Source organism: Salvelinus namaycush, chromosome 15 (assembly GCF_016432855.1).
Source record: "Salvelinus namaycush isolate Seneca chromosome 15, SaNama_1.0, whole genome shotgun sequence".
Classification (NCBI taxonomy): domain Eukaryota; kingdom Metazoa; phylum Chordata; class Actinopteri; order Salmoniformes; family Salmonidae; genus Salvelinus; species Salvelinus namaycush.
Window position 1 is genome coordinate 12,931,298 of NC_052321.1, and position 15,971 is coordinate 12,947,268.

General features: G+C 48.3%; 1 protein-coding gene across 1 annotated transcript; it reads right to left on the bottom strand.

Moving 5' to 3' along the window:
* Positions 1–1,305: 1,305 nt before the first annotated feature.
* Positions 1,306–13,592, bottom strand: LOC120059770 (transcription regulator protein BACH2-like). The gene is made up of 4 exons (XM_039008823.1): positions 13,323–13,592; positions 4,637–6,214; positions 2,487–2,693; positions 1,306–1,800 (listed from the first exon to the last, which is right to left on the bottom strand). The coding sequence occupies exons 1-4, from the start codon at positions 13,584–13,586 to the stop codon at positions 1,306–1,308; spliced, it is 2,544 nt and encodes an 847-aa protein (XP_038864751.1). The 5' UTR covers positions 13,587–13,592.
* Positions 13,593–15,971: the final 2,379 nt, after the last annotated feature.

A 15,971-nucleotide genomic window follows, 5' to 3' on the forward strand; every position in this document is an offset into this window, starting at 1 on the left:
CCGCTGAACGGTGCAAACGGTGCCTCTACCGCTGAACGGTGCAAACGGTACCTCTACCGCTGAACGGTGCAAACGGTACCTCTACCGCTGAACGGTGCAAACGGTACCTCTACCGCTGAACGGTGCAAACGGTACCTCTACCGCTGCAAACGGTACCTCTACCGCTGAACGGTGCAAACGGTACCTCTACCGCTGAACGGTGCAAATGGTGCCTCTACCGCTGAACGGTGCAAACGGTGCCTCTACCGCTGAACGGTGCAAACGGTACCTCTACCGCTGAACGGTGCAAACGGTGCCTCTACCGCTGAACGGTGCAAACGGTACCTCTACCGCTGAACGGTGCAAACGGTACCTCTACCGCTGAACGGTGCAAACGGTACCTCTACCGCTGAACGGTGCAAACGGTACCTCTACCGCTGAACGGTGCAAACGGTACCTCTACCGCTGAACGGTGCAAACGGTGCCTCTACCGCTGAACGGTGCAAACGGTGCCTCTACCGCTGAACGGTGCAAACGGTACCTCTACCGCTGAACGGTGCAAACGGTACCTCTACCGCTGAACGGTGCAAACGGTACCTCTACCGCTGAACGGTGCAATACGTTTTTGTTTTTCTTCTATTTCCACTTTAGCTACAATGTGTTGATTCCTTTCTTTCACCATAGATGTTACTGTGTGTTGATTCCTTTCTTTCACCATAGATGTTACTGTGTGTTGATTCCTTTCTTTCTTTCACCATAGATGTTACTGTGTGTTGATTCCTTTCTTTCACCATAGATGCTACTGTGTGTTGATTCCTTTCTTTCTTTCACCATAGATGCTACTGTGTGTTAAAGGCAAAAGAGGAATGTACATAAACAATGCAGGAAAAAGAAAGTGAGAAATTAGAACTGAAGGAAACTTTGCATATGAGAGTTCATTCTACTCGCAGCTGTATAGAAGAACTCTTCAGATGTACAATTTGAAATGAAATAGCTTTTTACATAGACATTATTGAACATTATTAAACATTCAGAGGAATTCCTGAGTTTACTCCCATGATGGGAGAGAGGGAGGGAGGGAGGGAGGGAGAGACAGAAATAGAGAGAGAGAGAGAGAGAGGGGGGAAGCTGCCAGAGCAATGTTGTATGGAGTTTGATATCTCCAAAATACCTGTTTAAAAGTATTGCTGATAAGACAACTGTAGTGTCATCCTTTAAAAAACACAGAGAACAAATGTACTTCAAACTTTATACATCAAGGTAGAGATGTGTGTCATAATAACAATAAAAACACACCGTTACTAGCTATTCATTTTCCGTTGCTAGCTAGATACAGTCCTGTCTGGGCTGTTCTTCTGTTGTACATTTCTCAGTCATCTCCTGAGAGAAATCCACCGAAACAGTGGGGCTACACACACCCGTAGACGCTCCAGGCTCCAGGGAAGACTCAGGGTCCTCCTGCCCTAGGACAGACACATCTATCTCCCCACTGCCCTGCCGCCTCTGCCCAGCGCCAACGGCTCTCTCCATGAGGCTTTCAGAGGGGCAGGGGGACTTGACCTGACTGCCCTCTGAGGTGGGGGAGCCTGGGTTGGAGGTGAGGTCGATGCTGGCCGTGATGGAGATGCTGTTGGTGGTGGCAGTAGGATCTCTGGACCTGTGTGTAGGGAGCAGAGCGTGGGTCTTCTCGTGGTTCCCCTGTACCTCCCTGCACACCTCCTGGGACACAGCCTGGGACAGGTAGGAGAGGTTCTGCCACAGCTCACCCATACACACCTTCAGCTGGTTCCTCTCACTCAGCAGCTTGTCCTTGTCATGCACCTGCAAGGACACACATACAGTACATGACTGTTATGGGTACACTGAGAATACACACACACCTTACACACATTGAATACACACATAGCTTACACACATTGAATACACACATAGTTTGCATACACTGAATACACACACAGCTTACATACATTGAATACACACACAGCTTACACACACATCTTACACACATTGAATACACACACAGTTTGCATACATTGAATACACACACAGCTTACACACATTGAATACACACACAGCTTACACACATTGAATACACACACAGCTTACACACATTGAATATACACACAGCTTACACACATTGAATACACACACAGCTTACACACATTGAATACACACACAGCTTACACACATTGAATACACACCTAGAGAATCCATATGTACACAGTACATAACCACAAACACACAGACAACCACATGCATAAGGAAACACAAATTAAACCATTTTTAAAAGTGACAGTACTACAAATGCTAACAGTAGAGATTAAACTTTTCATTGTATAATAAGTAGACCTGAGTCTTAACATAGACATTTTAGTCATTTAGCAGCCTTATCTAGAGTGCATACATTTTCATACTAGTCCCCCGTAGGAGTGGAACCCACAACCCTGGCATTGCAAGCGCCATGCTACCAACTGAGCCACACAGGACCATTACAACAGTGTATGTACCAGTCTGTGTATCTCCACCTCCAGGTTCTGGATGCAGTCCAGCTTTCTCTTGCGGCAGCGCTGGGCGGCGATGCGGTTCTTACTGCGCCGCCGGAGGTCGTGGATGAACTCCAGCTGCTCTGAGGTCAGTTTGTGCATCTTTATCATGATCTGGAAGTCATTACGCGGAAGATTGGTGATCTGATCCACCGGGAAGGGAAGTTTGACCTTAACAAACACAGAGGAATGCATTAGAGATATACAGTAGTTTCTACCTGGTGTACAATACAATTCAAAACAACTTTCTTGTCCATGATACAGCAAGCAATGGACATTTGTCCTCTGCTCTCATTACTCAACTCCCCCAGATAGCATCCATCTCACACAGTTGTACCCACCCAGCCCACTAGGTGGCACTGTTATTCTACCTCTAATAGATGGTCATATCCTGTGCATGGTACTCCACTTATTTGAAATCAATCGCTTACAGTGTAATAGACAATAACTGTAGGACAAAATAATTAATTTACTTACAATTGACACAAACTATTGTAAAAAATACAGATTAACTGATGTTCTCAAATTGATGTTTGAGATACAATAAAGTTCTCAGTTTACGTCATAAGGAACTCCTCCATCGTCTGAATGATGTTCCCATTTGAAAGTGCTATCATTCAGTGTTTAATAATGGGTCAGTATATGCTGTGTGACGTTCTGCCATGTGTCTCACAGAGAGTTGGGTAGAGGCAGGGGACTGAGGGAGTGCTCCATTTCAGCTGTGATCTTGGGGGGCCTTTTCTGTCTCTGTCTCTCTGTGTCTCTGTCTCTCTCTGTCTCTCTGAGTCTCTCTCTCTCTGTCTGTGTCTCTCTCTTTCTTCTCTCTCTCTATTGTTCTGGTTTCTCTTTTTAACTCTACATCCCTCCAGTCAGTTCATTACTCTGCTCTGTGAGTGGGCCAGCACTGACATGATGGCCTCATCTGTGTCAACTGGTGTGTATGTGTGTGTGTGTGTGTGTGTGAGATGGTGGAGGGTACAGGGACACCTGTCCGTTTTGTCTGAACCAAGTGTCAGCGCTGAGAACTGCTATGAGCATATGGAGACACACAAACACACATGCACGCACACACACATTTCAGCTCCTTTTCCGACTTGAGAGAGAAAAATCGGGAAAGCATTAACCCTCATTATGAACGAAATGTAATTCAATAAAAAATTGACACCTCTACGGAACTCTACCTACCCGAGCATTATATCCATTGCTTTCCATTCATCTAAAAACAGCTGTGATAAAAAGCTCAATGATTCTGTCCATCACTGTTTGTGTATTTTCAGCAGTCATTCATTGTATTACATCAATCTCTTTCCCACTCACACCGTTCCACCAGCCTGTCTCTCACTGACTCACCATTGGTTCTGAAATAAAGTTGATATAGATTAGCTAATAGAAGACGCTGCTGATTGTGTGTGAGTCTCTCAGAGCGGCTGAACGACAGACTTCAGCCCACAGTGGAGCACAAGAAGAATCGTCTAATTTCTCTCCACACAGCAACATGAGAGATGGAGTGGGCGCTTAAGCATTGCCATGGCAATCCCTGCGGTTCTCTTAAAGTAAACAAAGAGTTTGAAATCAAGGTCTTATCCTTAGAGGCTTTAGGCTGTGAATAGGGGAGATTGGTTTGTATGGACGGATGGCGTGTGCATGGATGGGCCATGACTATAGCTTTAGAGGTGAATAGCATCCAGACATTTTGTCAAACAGAAATCTCACAGATGACTAAGACTATTACTGTTCTAAGCTCTCTAGGCTCTTCTTCCCCAGAACAACAGTTGTCATATACTGTACAGTTAACTAGTCTATTCAATTTCCTGTCGCTCTCTCTCTTTCTGTCTTAAGTCTTCACCACTGCTTTGTTAGCAGTTCATAAAGAGGACTGGTCCTAGCTATTTGTTCAGATATTTATCCCTTTTGGTTTTAAGAAGTAACTCTGACAACCATCAAAACATAATTATTACAACACAGTTCATCTTCCCAGCCATAACACTAACCGTGTGGTATCTCTCTGACTCAGTAACATTTTGTCAGAGCAATTTTAGTTGTTGGCAAAACGCATTTTGAATAGCACAGATCACAATTTCAATATGTAGTATAGATAGATAAATTATACTGACTTCGGGACCTGGCTCTCTGGCAGGGCCAGACTCACTGTCTCCCTCTGAGAAGGACCCGGATTCATCAGTGGAGTTGGCCCCATACAACCGTTCACACTTGATCTTGGTGCGGCCCTGAGAGAAGATGGCTTCCCCTACCACCATCCCACTGTGCTCCCTCTGCTCCCCCACCAGGCAGCGAGCCAAGCCTGAGCCCGACACAGAGCATGGGGAAGAGGAGAACTCAAACTGAGGCAGGCTGGAGGGCGAGTCCCCACTGCCCCCGTCCTCCAGGTAGGAGAAAGATGAGCAGGAGCTGGAGGTGCGTGTGCGTGGCTCGCAGGCGGGGGAGCAGGGGGAGATCTTTATGGGCAGAGGGCAGCTGGTGGTGGGCCGCGGTCGGCAGGCCATAGTCGGCAGGGGGTCCTGGAGGGCCGTGGGGGGGGTGGTGGAGGAGGGTAGGGGAGAGTATGTCTGGTGGAAGGGGAGAGACTGACTAACCCCTGTCCACAGGGATTTCGAGGTGATCTCCAACAGATCTTTTTCCAGAGACTTCCGGTCAGAGTAGGATTGAGATGGTGTTCCCAGTTGGTCACATGCCCCGGGGGAGAAAATGACGCTGCTGCGGCGATCCAACTCTACTTCCTGTTTGCTGACTCCGTCTGAGACAAGGGGCTTCATTGCCATGCCCTCTACTACCCCCTCTATGTCTCCAACAGAAGATCCCACTGTCTCTGCAGACACCGCCCTGAGGTCCCTTCCACCCTCCCCCTGAGATGCCTCCCTGTCTCTGTCCCTGTTATGGGCTAGTGAGAGTCTGTTGGTCAGTAGCTGCTGGGTGAGAGGAGTGGAAGGTAGGGTGCTGGCTCGGTTGTTGAGATCCAGGAGGCCCCTCTGGAGGTAGGAGTGCAGGCAAGATGGAGAACCTCTGCTGGGGGGATGCGCTGAGGGCTCCGGCCTCCCCTCCCACTCCAGCTCCAGGACATTCTGGCTATCCTCTGACAGTCCTGGGGGGCCCTCCTCTCCCTCGCCCCCGGAGCGGGGCTCCTCTTTGATTCTGGAGGGGGAGAGGGGGTGTATCCCTTGGTGGGTGCTGCTGGTCTCTGAGCGGCCTGGGGAGGCTGAGGCATGGCATAGTGACGAGGCGGCCGAGGTGACGCTATCATCGTCCTTGTTCTCTCCGTTGTGCTTGGCGCAGGCCTGCTGGTACTTCCTGTATTTGGGGCATTGTGGGAGGTCAGAGGTCAGGCTGCTGGTGAGGGGCATGAGGGTAGAGTGATTGGGTCGCCACCTCGTCGCAGAGGATGACGTCACTCTGGGGGTCTCGGACGACACAGAACCACCACCGTCATCGTCCTCCTCCGTGATGAGGTCATCTGTGTGCGCCGACGGCGGCAGCTCCTTGCGACAAAGGCCATTGTTGTGATCAGTCGTGTCGCTATGCAGCTGGGCCTGTAGAAAGCGGAAGCAGGAGTCTTCTAGGTTGTGAACGCCCAGGAAGTCAGCACAACGGATCACCTCATGGATGTTCTCTCTGCTCAGAACCAGTTTGGCTGTGTAGGCAAACTGTAGCAGCGGGGCAAACCCCCTGGCTGTAATCTGATGAGAGGAGGAAACACAGTGTTATCTGTTGTGTTGTTACTCGTCCTGGGGATTTTGTGTGGAGAGTGAGAGTTGGGGAAAATCTGCTGCTAACACACACAGTTAAACAAACCCTGAATTGTGTAGACTACACATTCATGTTTTATTTTGACACATTTTTACAAAAAATTGAGATGGGGGGAGAGAGCAAACTAACTGGAGCACATCCCCTCTCCCTCCCACCATCATCCCAATGAGTGCCTATCATCCCTCTCTGAAGGTGAAAGTCACCCATCCTTAAAATATGTCTCTCACTTGTTGTCATCTCCCCCTTCAGCTCACCTACTCCCCCTCCTTTTACCCTCCTAGCCCCCTCTATCCTCTCCTCTCCCCATCCTCTCTAGCCCCCCATCCCCCCATCCTCTCCCCCTTCATCTCTCTCCTGTTCTCTCTCTTAGTAGCTGATAGCCAGCAGGCCTGGTGTATGTGTGTGTGTGTGCCCGTTTCTGTGTGTGTGTGTTTGTGTGCAGTGCGTGCTTGCCTGTGTGTGTGTGCGTGTGAGCGCAGTGTGTGCGTGTGTGAGCGCAGTGTGTGCATGTCTGTGTGTGTGTGTTTGTGTGCACAGTGCGTGCTTGCCTGTGTGTGTTTGTGCGTGTGTATGTGTGTGTGTGTGTGTGTGAGCGCAGTGTGTGCGTGTCTGTGTGTGTGTGTCAGGGGCTGGGGGGGAGGTAGAGTGCCGTTAGAGTGCTGAGTGTTCTGGGGGTCTATTTTCAGCTAGCGTCAGCAGCTGCCTCATGTGCCTGCAGAAGCATGTCTTTATGAACACACAGAAGCATGTCTTTATGAACACACAGAAGCATGTCTTTATGAACACACAGAAGCATGTCTTTATGAACACAGAGAAGCATGTCTTTATGAACACACAGAAGCATGTCTTTATGAACACACACAAGCATGTCTTTATGAACACACAGAAGCATGTCTTTATGAGCACACAGAAGCATGTCTTTATGAACACACAGAAGCATGTCTTTATGAACACACAGAAGCATGTCTTTATGAACACACAGAAGCATGTCTTTATGAACACACAGAAGATTGTCTTTATGAACACACAGAAACCAGACAAGCCTTTTTTAATGTTACTACTGTACCAGCCCTTCTAATGAGGACAGGGAGAGAAAGGGAAAACAGAATGAGAGAGAAAACGGAGAGAGAGAGAGAGAGGAAGAGATTGCGAGAGATACTACAAAGCAAAAAGGAGGCAAGTGAAAGGATGGATAGACAGAGTGAGAAAGAGAAAATCCACACTACAAAGAGACCGGTAGAAGGAGAGAGGGGATGTCTGTAGAGAAAGAGAAGAGAGAAAATAAGCAATGCTTTCTAGTCATTAGAGGATGGATTTTGACGTGTAAAGTCGTTGATAGTGATTACTGTATGAGGTAGAGTCAAAGAGACATACAGTATTAATCAAATTGACAGATCTAGGACATTACATGCTAATGGAAGCAGTGGAATGTGGGCCGGGGCTGTTCTGCCCACGATTAGTTACAGAGGCAGAAATATAATGTATCACTGATTCTAAAAATTCCCACAGGGTTTTCAGGAATCCTGCCAACACTACGTACACAAGCAAAGGAGTGCTAAAGTGTGACAACTGAGCAAGCTACCCGGCCGCCTCCCTCCCTCTTACCCCCTCTTTCTCCCTTTCTCTCCCTCTCTCTCTTTTTCTCTCTCACTCTCTCAATTTCAATTCAATTCAAATTGCTTTCAATTCAAATTGCTTTATTGACATGACATAACACTGTACATATAGCAAAAGAGTACTTTGGAAATTTCATGTAAGTTATTAATTGACAGTATTAACATAATTAAAATAATAATAATAATAAAGATTTTCAACGGGGCAATCATTAACAATAATAATCAAGAGTAAAAATAACCATAAAATGGACAATAATAATGGCATAGAGAGCATGCGGGTTGGTTGGTCTGTCCGACACTGTCACTCATCTTATGGCAGACTGTCACGTTCCTGACCTATTTCTGTTAGTTTGTTGTATGTGTTAGTTGGTCAGGACGTGAGTTTGGGTGGGCATTCTATGTTTTCTGTTTCTATGTTGGTTTAAGGGTTGCCTGGTATGGCTCTTAATTAGAGGCAGGTGTTTTGTGTTGTCCTCTAATTGAGAGTCATATTTAGGTAGGTTGTTTCACAGTGTTCGTTGTGGGTGGTTGTCTCCTGTGTCAGTGTTTGTCGCACCATACGGGACTGTTCGGTTTGTTTGTGAGTTCGGTCTTTTGTGTAGTCATTTTCCTGTTCGTGAGTTCTGCGTTTTATGTAAGTTCGCATGTCCAGGTTTGTCTACACATTCGTTTTGTTATTTTGTTAGTTAATTCAAGTCTAGTTCGTTTTCTGTCTTAGTTGTTTTGTCGTGTCTTTATTAAATCATGTCATTCCAAAACGCTGCGCCTTGGTTCAATCACTACTCCTCCTCTTCGGTTGAAGAGGAGGAGGAATACCGTTACAAAACCACCCACCAAATAACCAGAACCAAGCAGCGGTGTAACGGGAGGAACGGACAGCGCACGAAGCAGGATTTATGGTCTTGGGAGGAGATCATGGAAGGAAAAGGACCATGGGCTAAAGTGGAGGTGAATCGCCGCCCATGGGAACAGCTGGAGGCAGCTCGGAGAGCGGAGGAAACGGGAGAGAGGAACCGGCATTATGAGGGGACGCGTCTGGCACGGAAGCCCGAAAAGCCCGTGAGTACTACCCAAAAATTTCTTGGGGGGGGGCTAAGAGGTAGTGGGCCAAGGGCAGGTAGGAGACCTGCGCCCACTTCCCAGGCTAACCGTGGAGAGCGGGAGTACGGGCAGACACCGTGTTACGCAGTAGAGCGCACGGTGTCTCCTGTACGTGTGCATAGCCCAGTGCGGGTTATTCCACCTCCCCGCACTGGTAGGGCTAGATTGGGCATTGAGCCAAATGTCATGAAGCCGGCCCTTCATATCTGGCCACCAGTACGTCTCCTCGGGCCGGCTTACATGGCACCAGCCTTATGCATGGTGTCCCCGGTTCGCCTACATAGCCCGGTGCGGGTTATTCCACCTCCCCGCACTGGTCGGGCGACGGGGAGCATTCAACCAGGTAAGGTTGGGCAGGCTCAATGCTCAAGGGAGCCAGTACGCTTGCATGGTCCGGTATTTCCGGCACTACCTCCCCGCCCCAGCCCAGTACCACCAGTGCCTACACTACGCACCAGGCTTCCAGTGCGTCTCCAGAGCCCTGTTCCTCCTCCACGCACTCTCCCTATGGTGCGTGTCTCCAGCCCAGTGCCTCCAGTTCGGGCACCACGCACTAAGCCACCTGTGCGTCTCCAGAGCCCTGTACACACTGTTCCTTCTCCCCGTACTCGTCCTGATGTGCGTGCCCTCAGCCCGGTGCCACCAGTGCCGGTACCACGCACCAGGCAAATAGTACGTTTTGAGAGTCCAGTGTGCCCTGTCCCTGCTCCCCGCACTAGGCTTGAAGTGCGTGTCTCCAGTCCGGTGCCTCCAGTTCCGGCACCACGCACCAGGCCTACAGTGCGTCTCAGCCGGCCAGAGTCTGCCGTCTGCCCAATGGCGCCTGAACTGTCCGTCTGCCAAGCGCCGCATGAACTGCTCGTCTGTATTGAGCCTGCAAAGCCGCCCGTCTGCCATGAGCCTACAGAGCCTTCCGTCAGACAGGAGCCGCTAGAGCCTTCCACCAGACAGGAGCAGCCAAAGCCTTCCGCTAGACAGGATCAGTCTGAGCCATCCGTCTCCGCAGCGCCATCTGAGCCATCCGTCTCCTCTGAGCCATCCGTCTCCTCAGCGCCGTCTGAGCCATCCGTCTCCCCAGCGCCGTCTGAGCCATCCGTCTCCCCAGCGCCGTCTGAGCCATCCGTCTGTCCCGAGCCATTAGAGCCGCCCGTCTGTCCCGAGCCATCAGAGCCGATAGTCAGTCAGGAGCCGCTAGAGCCAGTCGTCAGTCAGGATCTGCCAGAGCCGCCAACCAGACAGGATCTGCCAGAGCCGCCAACCAGACAGGATCTGCCAGAGCCGCCAACCAGACAGGATCTGCCAGAGCCGCCAACCAGACAAGATCTGCCAGAGCCGTCAGACAGTCATGAGCTGCCCTCCAGTCATGAGCTGCCCTCCAGTCATGAGCTGCCCTCTAGTCATGAGCTGCCTCCCAGTCATGAGCTGCCCTCTAGTCATGAGCTGCCTCCCAGTCATGAGCTGCCTCCCAGTCATGAGCTGCCTCCCAGTCATGAGCTGCCCTCCAGTCATGAGCTGCCCTCCAGTCATGAGCTGCCCTACAGCCATGAGCGTCCAGAGCCGTCAGCCAGCCATGAGCGTCCAGAGCCGTCAGCCAGTCCGGAGCTGCCAGTAATCCAGAACTGCCCCTCAGTCCAGAGCTGTCTCTCTGTCCGGAGCTGCCTTTCAGTCCGGAGTTGCCCCTCTATCCTGAGCTACCTCTCTATCCTGAGCTACCTCTCTATCTACCTCTCTATTCTCACCTACCTCTATGTCCTGAGCTACCTTGTCCCGGAGCTGTCCCTTTATTTTGTGTTGCATATATTAGGTGGGTGGAATAGAGGGGTGGTCATTCTGAGGGGGATTAGCGAGCTGGGATTGACTATGGTGGGGTGGGGACCTCGTCCTGAGCCTGAGCCACCACCGTGGTCAGATGCCCACCCAGACCCTCCCCTAAACTTGGTGCTGGTGCGCCCGGAGTTCGCACCTTAAGGGGGGGGGTTATGTCACGTTCCTGACCTATTTCTGTTAGTTTGTTGTATGTGTTAGTTGGTCAGGACGTGAGTTTGGGTGGGCATTCTATGTTTTCTGTTTCTATGTTGGTTTAAGGGTTGCCTGGTATGGCTCTTAATTAGAGGCAGGTGTTTTGCGTTGTCCTCTAATTGAGAGTCATATTTAGGTAGGTTGTTTCACAGTGTTCGTTGTGGGAGGTTGTCTCCTGTGTCAGTGTTTGTCGCACCATACGGGACTGTTCGGTTTGTTTGTGAGTTCGGTCTTTTGTGTAGTCATTTTCCTGTTCGTGAGTTCTGCGTTTTATGTAAGTTCGCATGTCCAGGTTTGTCTACACATTCGTTTTGTTATTTTGTTAGTTAATTCAAGTCTAGTTCGTTTTCTGTCTTAGTTGTTTTGTCGTGTCTTTATTAAATCATGTCATTCCAAAACGCTGCGCCTTGGTTCAATCACTACTCCTCCTCTTCGGTTGAAGAGGAGGAGGAATACCGTTACACAGACAGCAATCTAGTGCACTGCCAACCCACAGCTCTCTGATTCCTCCCCCAACAGGATGGGTAGCCTATTCTCATCAGAAGTCTGAAACCTTGAATTAGGGTTTTGTCACGACTTCCACGGTCCCTCTCCTTGTTCGGGCGGCGTTCGGCGGTCGACGTCACCGGCCTTCTAGCCATGTGGCCGTAGAGGGCACACTGCTGGCCGGTGGTGGGGGGGGTTCCTCAGGGAGTCGAGGCAGCAGGCAGGGCACTATCGTGTCACCCCAGGTGAGTTGGCACCAGGCTCACCCAGAGCCCCCTGTTGCTCACATGTATGTGTTTATTAAATTTCCTGAGTTTTCCCCGCATTCCCAGCATAAGGCGCTTGTAGATTCAGGCGCAGCTGGGAATTTTATTGACCGTTCATTTGCCCTCTATCTCGGGTTCTGCTGTGGTGCAGTGGTTGCACAACCTTTCCTCTATAGGGAGACAGGTTTTCCTGTGTCTACCCTTCTCAATGGCAAGACTTTGCTAACTAAGCCTGTACTTTGTCAAGGCTTTTCTAATGTTTTGTACAGAAACCCAGGTCAAATAGTTTGCCATGGTGTACTGTCCATTTAGGGCCAGATAGCACTGTATTTTGCTTTGTGCTTGTGTTTCCCAATAGGTAGTGTAGTTTTGTTTGACTGTGTTGTAATTTGGTTGTTATTCTGATTGATTGGGCTTCAGTGTGTTCAGTGTGTTAGAAGAACAGGTTTGTGAACTCAGCCCCAGGACCAGCTGGATGACGGGACATTTTTTTTTTGCTCAGCTCTCAATATTGCAGGGCTTGGATGTCACTGTATTTTAGATGTTTCCAAAACTGAATTGCTCTTTTTTTCTGTTTTTATTATGAATGGACATTGACCTAATTCTGTCCTGCATACATTGTTTGTAGTTTTCCTCTAGACATGTAGGAGAACCTCTGTCTGTGTCTGTCTGTGTCTGTCTGTGTCTGTCTGTGTCTGTCTGTGTCTGTCTGTGTCTGTCTGTGTCTGTCTCTGTCTGTCTCTGTCTGTCTCTGTCTGTCTCTGTCTGTCTCTGTCTGTCTCTGTCTGTCTCTGTCTGTCTCTGTCTGTCTCTGTCTGTCTCTGTCTGTCTCTGTCTGTGTCTGTCTGTCTCTGTCTGTCTGTCTCTGTCTGTCTGTCTCTGTCTGTCTCTGTCTGTCTCTGTCTGTCTCTGTCTGTCTCTGTCTGTCTCTGTCTGTCTCTGTCTGTCTGTCTCTCTCTGTCTGTCTCTGTCTGTCTCTCTCTGTCTGTCTCTGTCTGTCTGTCTCTGTCTGTCTCTGTCTGTCTCTGTCTGTCTCTGTCTGTCTCTGTCTGTCTCTGTCTGTCTCTGTCTGTCTCTGTCTGTCTCTGTCTGTCTCTGTCTGTCTGTCTCTCTCTGTCTGTCTCTGTCTGTCTCTCTCTGTCTGTCTCTGTCTGTCTGTCTCTGTCTGTCTCTGTCTGTCTGTCTCTGTCTGTCTCTGTCTGTCTCTGTCTCTGTCTCTGTCTCTGTCTCTGTCTCTGTCTCTGTCTCTGTCTCTGTCTGTCTCTGTCTGTCTCTGTCTGTCACATGAACACAAAAGAGAGTGAATTTTGAGACTCAATAAAAGTCTAGATTCTCTCTCCTTCTCCCTCTGACTGACACGCCCGTTTTACCACACTAGTACAGGTCTCTGAATGTAATGGAAGGGCTGTTATAATATAGCAGCATAACAGTATAAAAATGGCTACGCCGAGGGGAGCCTAAAGTCTGTCAAGTCAAGTCAGGTAATTAATGCTTTCTCAGGGTGTTACCGTTGACATACATATACATGTGCATCATTGGTCGTTACTCACCTTGTCAGACAGGCTGATGATTGGCTCCTGCTCGGGTTGTGTGTGTCCCAGCAGCACCTGTAGGAAGTATCTGCTGCTGGCTGCCAGGACGGCCCTGTGGGCCCTGATCTCTGTCCCCTCCACCACCACCGTCACATCACACAAGATGTTCAGCCGCCGCTGGTCCTCCAAACTCAGCAGCACGTTGGCACAGTGCACCGTCGACTCATACACATACATGGGCGTCTCCCTAGACCCGGCGTGGGCCCCCTCATCCAGAGACATCCCGCTCACACCCTGCAGAACAAACACACACACACACACACAGAGACAAGACATTGGTTGGATGCACAGTCAATGGGCGCCAAGGATGAAAAGGACCCAATTACTTGGAGGTTGTAGAAATGCAATTTTTTTATATGGAGAAAATAAAACGTTCTCTCTCTCCTCCATACACGTACATACATGTCCATGTGCATGCACTCGCACACAAAATTGACAGGGGACATACCACAGGAATGACAAACCTCAAACATCTTTCTATCACCTCTCCGCCAATAGCTTCAACAGAGAATCCAAGATTCAACACCTCTTCAAGGCAGCCTGACACACATCCTCTGGTACTTCCTAATAGGATACAGATGTAGTCTCTGTACCAGTCTCTCTTGACCCACATTCATAGCTCAGACGCTCATGGAGATTTGTAAGCAGGCTTGTGAGATTACTAGCCTACTGCACAAACAGCATTATCTTATTGTGTGCTGATACCTAGGAAAGGACAACGATGACATTAGAGATAAGGGCTGTAACGAGCTGTTTGTTTAGAACACATTGGAAATCATTCAATGTGACAAAAGTATTGAAAATAAATATATTAAGTATGTGCAGGAAATCTTAGTCGGTGCAACTCAAAATGGTTCCACATTGACTTAAAGAGGTGCAAGAGGTGTGTGTGTGTGTGTGTGTGTGTGTGTGTGTGTGTGTGTGTGTGTGTGTGTGTGTGTGTGTGTGTGTGTGTGGACTCATCAGGCTTGGAGGGCTTTCTTTCTGCTGAGTCATAGTGTTGTAATGTGCAGAGCGTGGAGCCAGGGGCCTGCAGCAGAGGAACAGACTCCAGGTGGGAATCATCTCAGAATTATAAATCTGCTATTCGCCATCAGGTTTCCTTTATAACTAAAAGAGACCCTAACACAATGCAAATCAAAGGACTATGGGAGAGAAGGCTCACATCATCATAAGAGGAGGAGGATCAGACTGTAGGCCTCTTTGTATCTCAATAAAGAAACGGTGATGCTTGCAAATATTATTCATAAGGCACGTTGGTGTTCCTCTCCTCATAATAGTTTAGTTATTGCAGAAGATACATTTTAGCACTGATGTGTTTTCTCCTGGTCAACATTTAACATCTAGTGTATTTCTCTAGTGCAGTGTTGTTCAGTATGACTACAGTAATACACCTTATTCCATTCATCAGAATCTTGATTGAAAAGAATCAGAACTTGATTGAATAGATTGACTGCTCTAGTCTCGAGTTTCTCTCTGTGAGCTAAACAGGCCAGCAGCAGAACATAACTAATGTCGCTGTATCAGTTTGAAATGTGGAGGACAAACCACAAATCAGCCACAGGCAAAGAACTTGCAACACACCGATATGTCAATGGAAATTTGCCATCACTGCGACCCAGTGACAATGCCTTCACAATACCTTTGTAAATTAGACTAACAAACTCCATGCCATACCTTTGTTAATTAGACTAACAAACTCCCATGCCATACCTTTTGTCACGCCCTGACCTTAGATATCTCTGTTTTTCTATATATTTTGGTTAGGTCAGGGTGTGACTAGGGTGGGTACGCTAGTTTTGTATGTCTAAGGTTTTTGTATGTCTAGGGTGTTGTATGTCTAGGGGTTTTGTATGTCTATGTTGGCCTGATATGGTTCCCAATCAGAGACAGCTGTTTATCGTTGTCTCTGATTGGGGATCATATTTAGGTAGCCATTTTCCTCGTTTGTGTTGTAGGATCTTGTCTACATTGAGTTGCCTGAGTGCACACCTGTAGCTTCGCGGTTCGTTTGGTTGTTTGTTGTTTTGTTAGGTGAGTTTCAGTTGATTAAAATGATGTGGAACTCTACTCATGCTGTGCCTTGGTCTCATCTTTACGACGAACGTGACACCTTTGTAAATTAGTCTAACAAACTCCCATGCCATACCTTTGTTAATTAGACTAACAAACTCCATGCCATACCTTTGTTAATTAGACTAACAAACTCCATGCCATACCTTTGTTAATTAGACTAACAAACTCCATGCCATACCTTTGTAAATTAGACTAGCTATCATTGTTATTCATGACACTTGCTCTTGGCTGTCAAATTCCTTAACTCACCACAAACACCGGATACATTTGTTAAAATAGTCTGTTTCTGTAAACAAGCGGTTGCAGATTGTTTCATCATGTTGCCTGCTGTGTGTGGGTGATATATTTCAACATCATGTTTGTCTGCCAGACAGACAGCTTATAGACAGACAGGCAGCTATAATCTCACAAGCTGTAAACTGTATAATCATTACTCCAGGCTTCTGGGAGTCCAACTGTTAATACTTGATGAGAGCCAGGGGACTAGAGTGTATCCTCCTCCTCACCCCCTCCTCCTCACCCCCTCCTTCT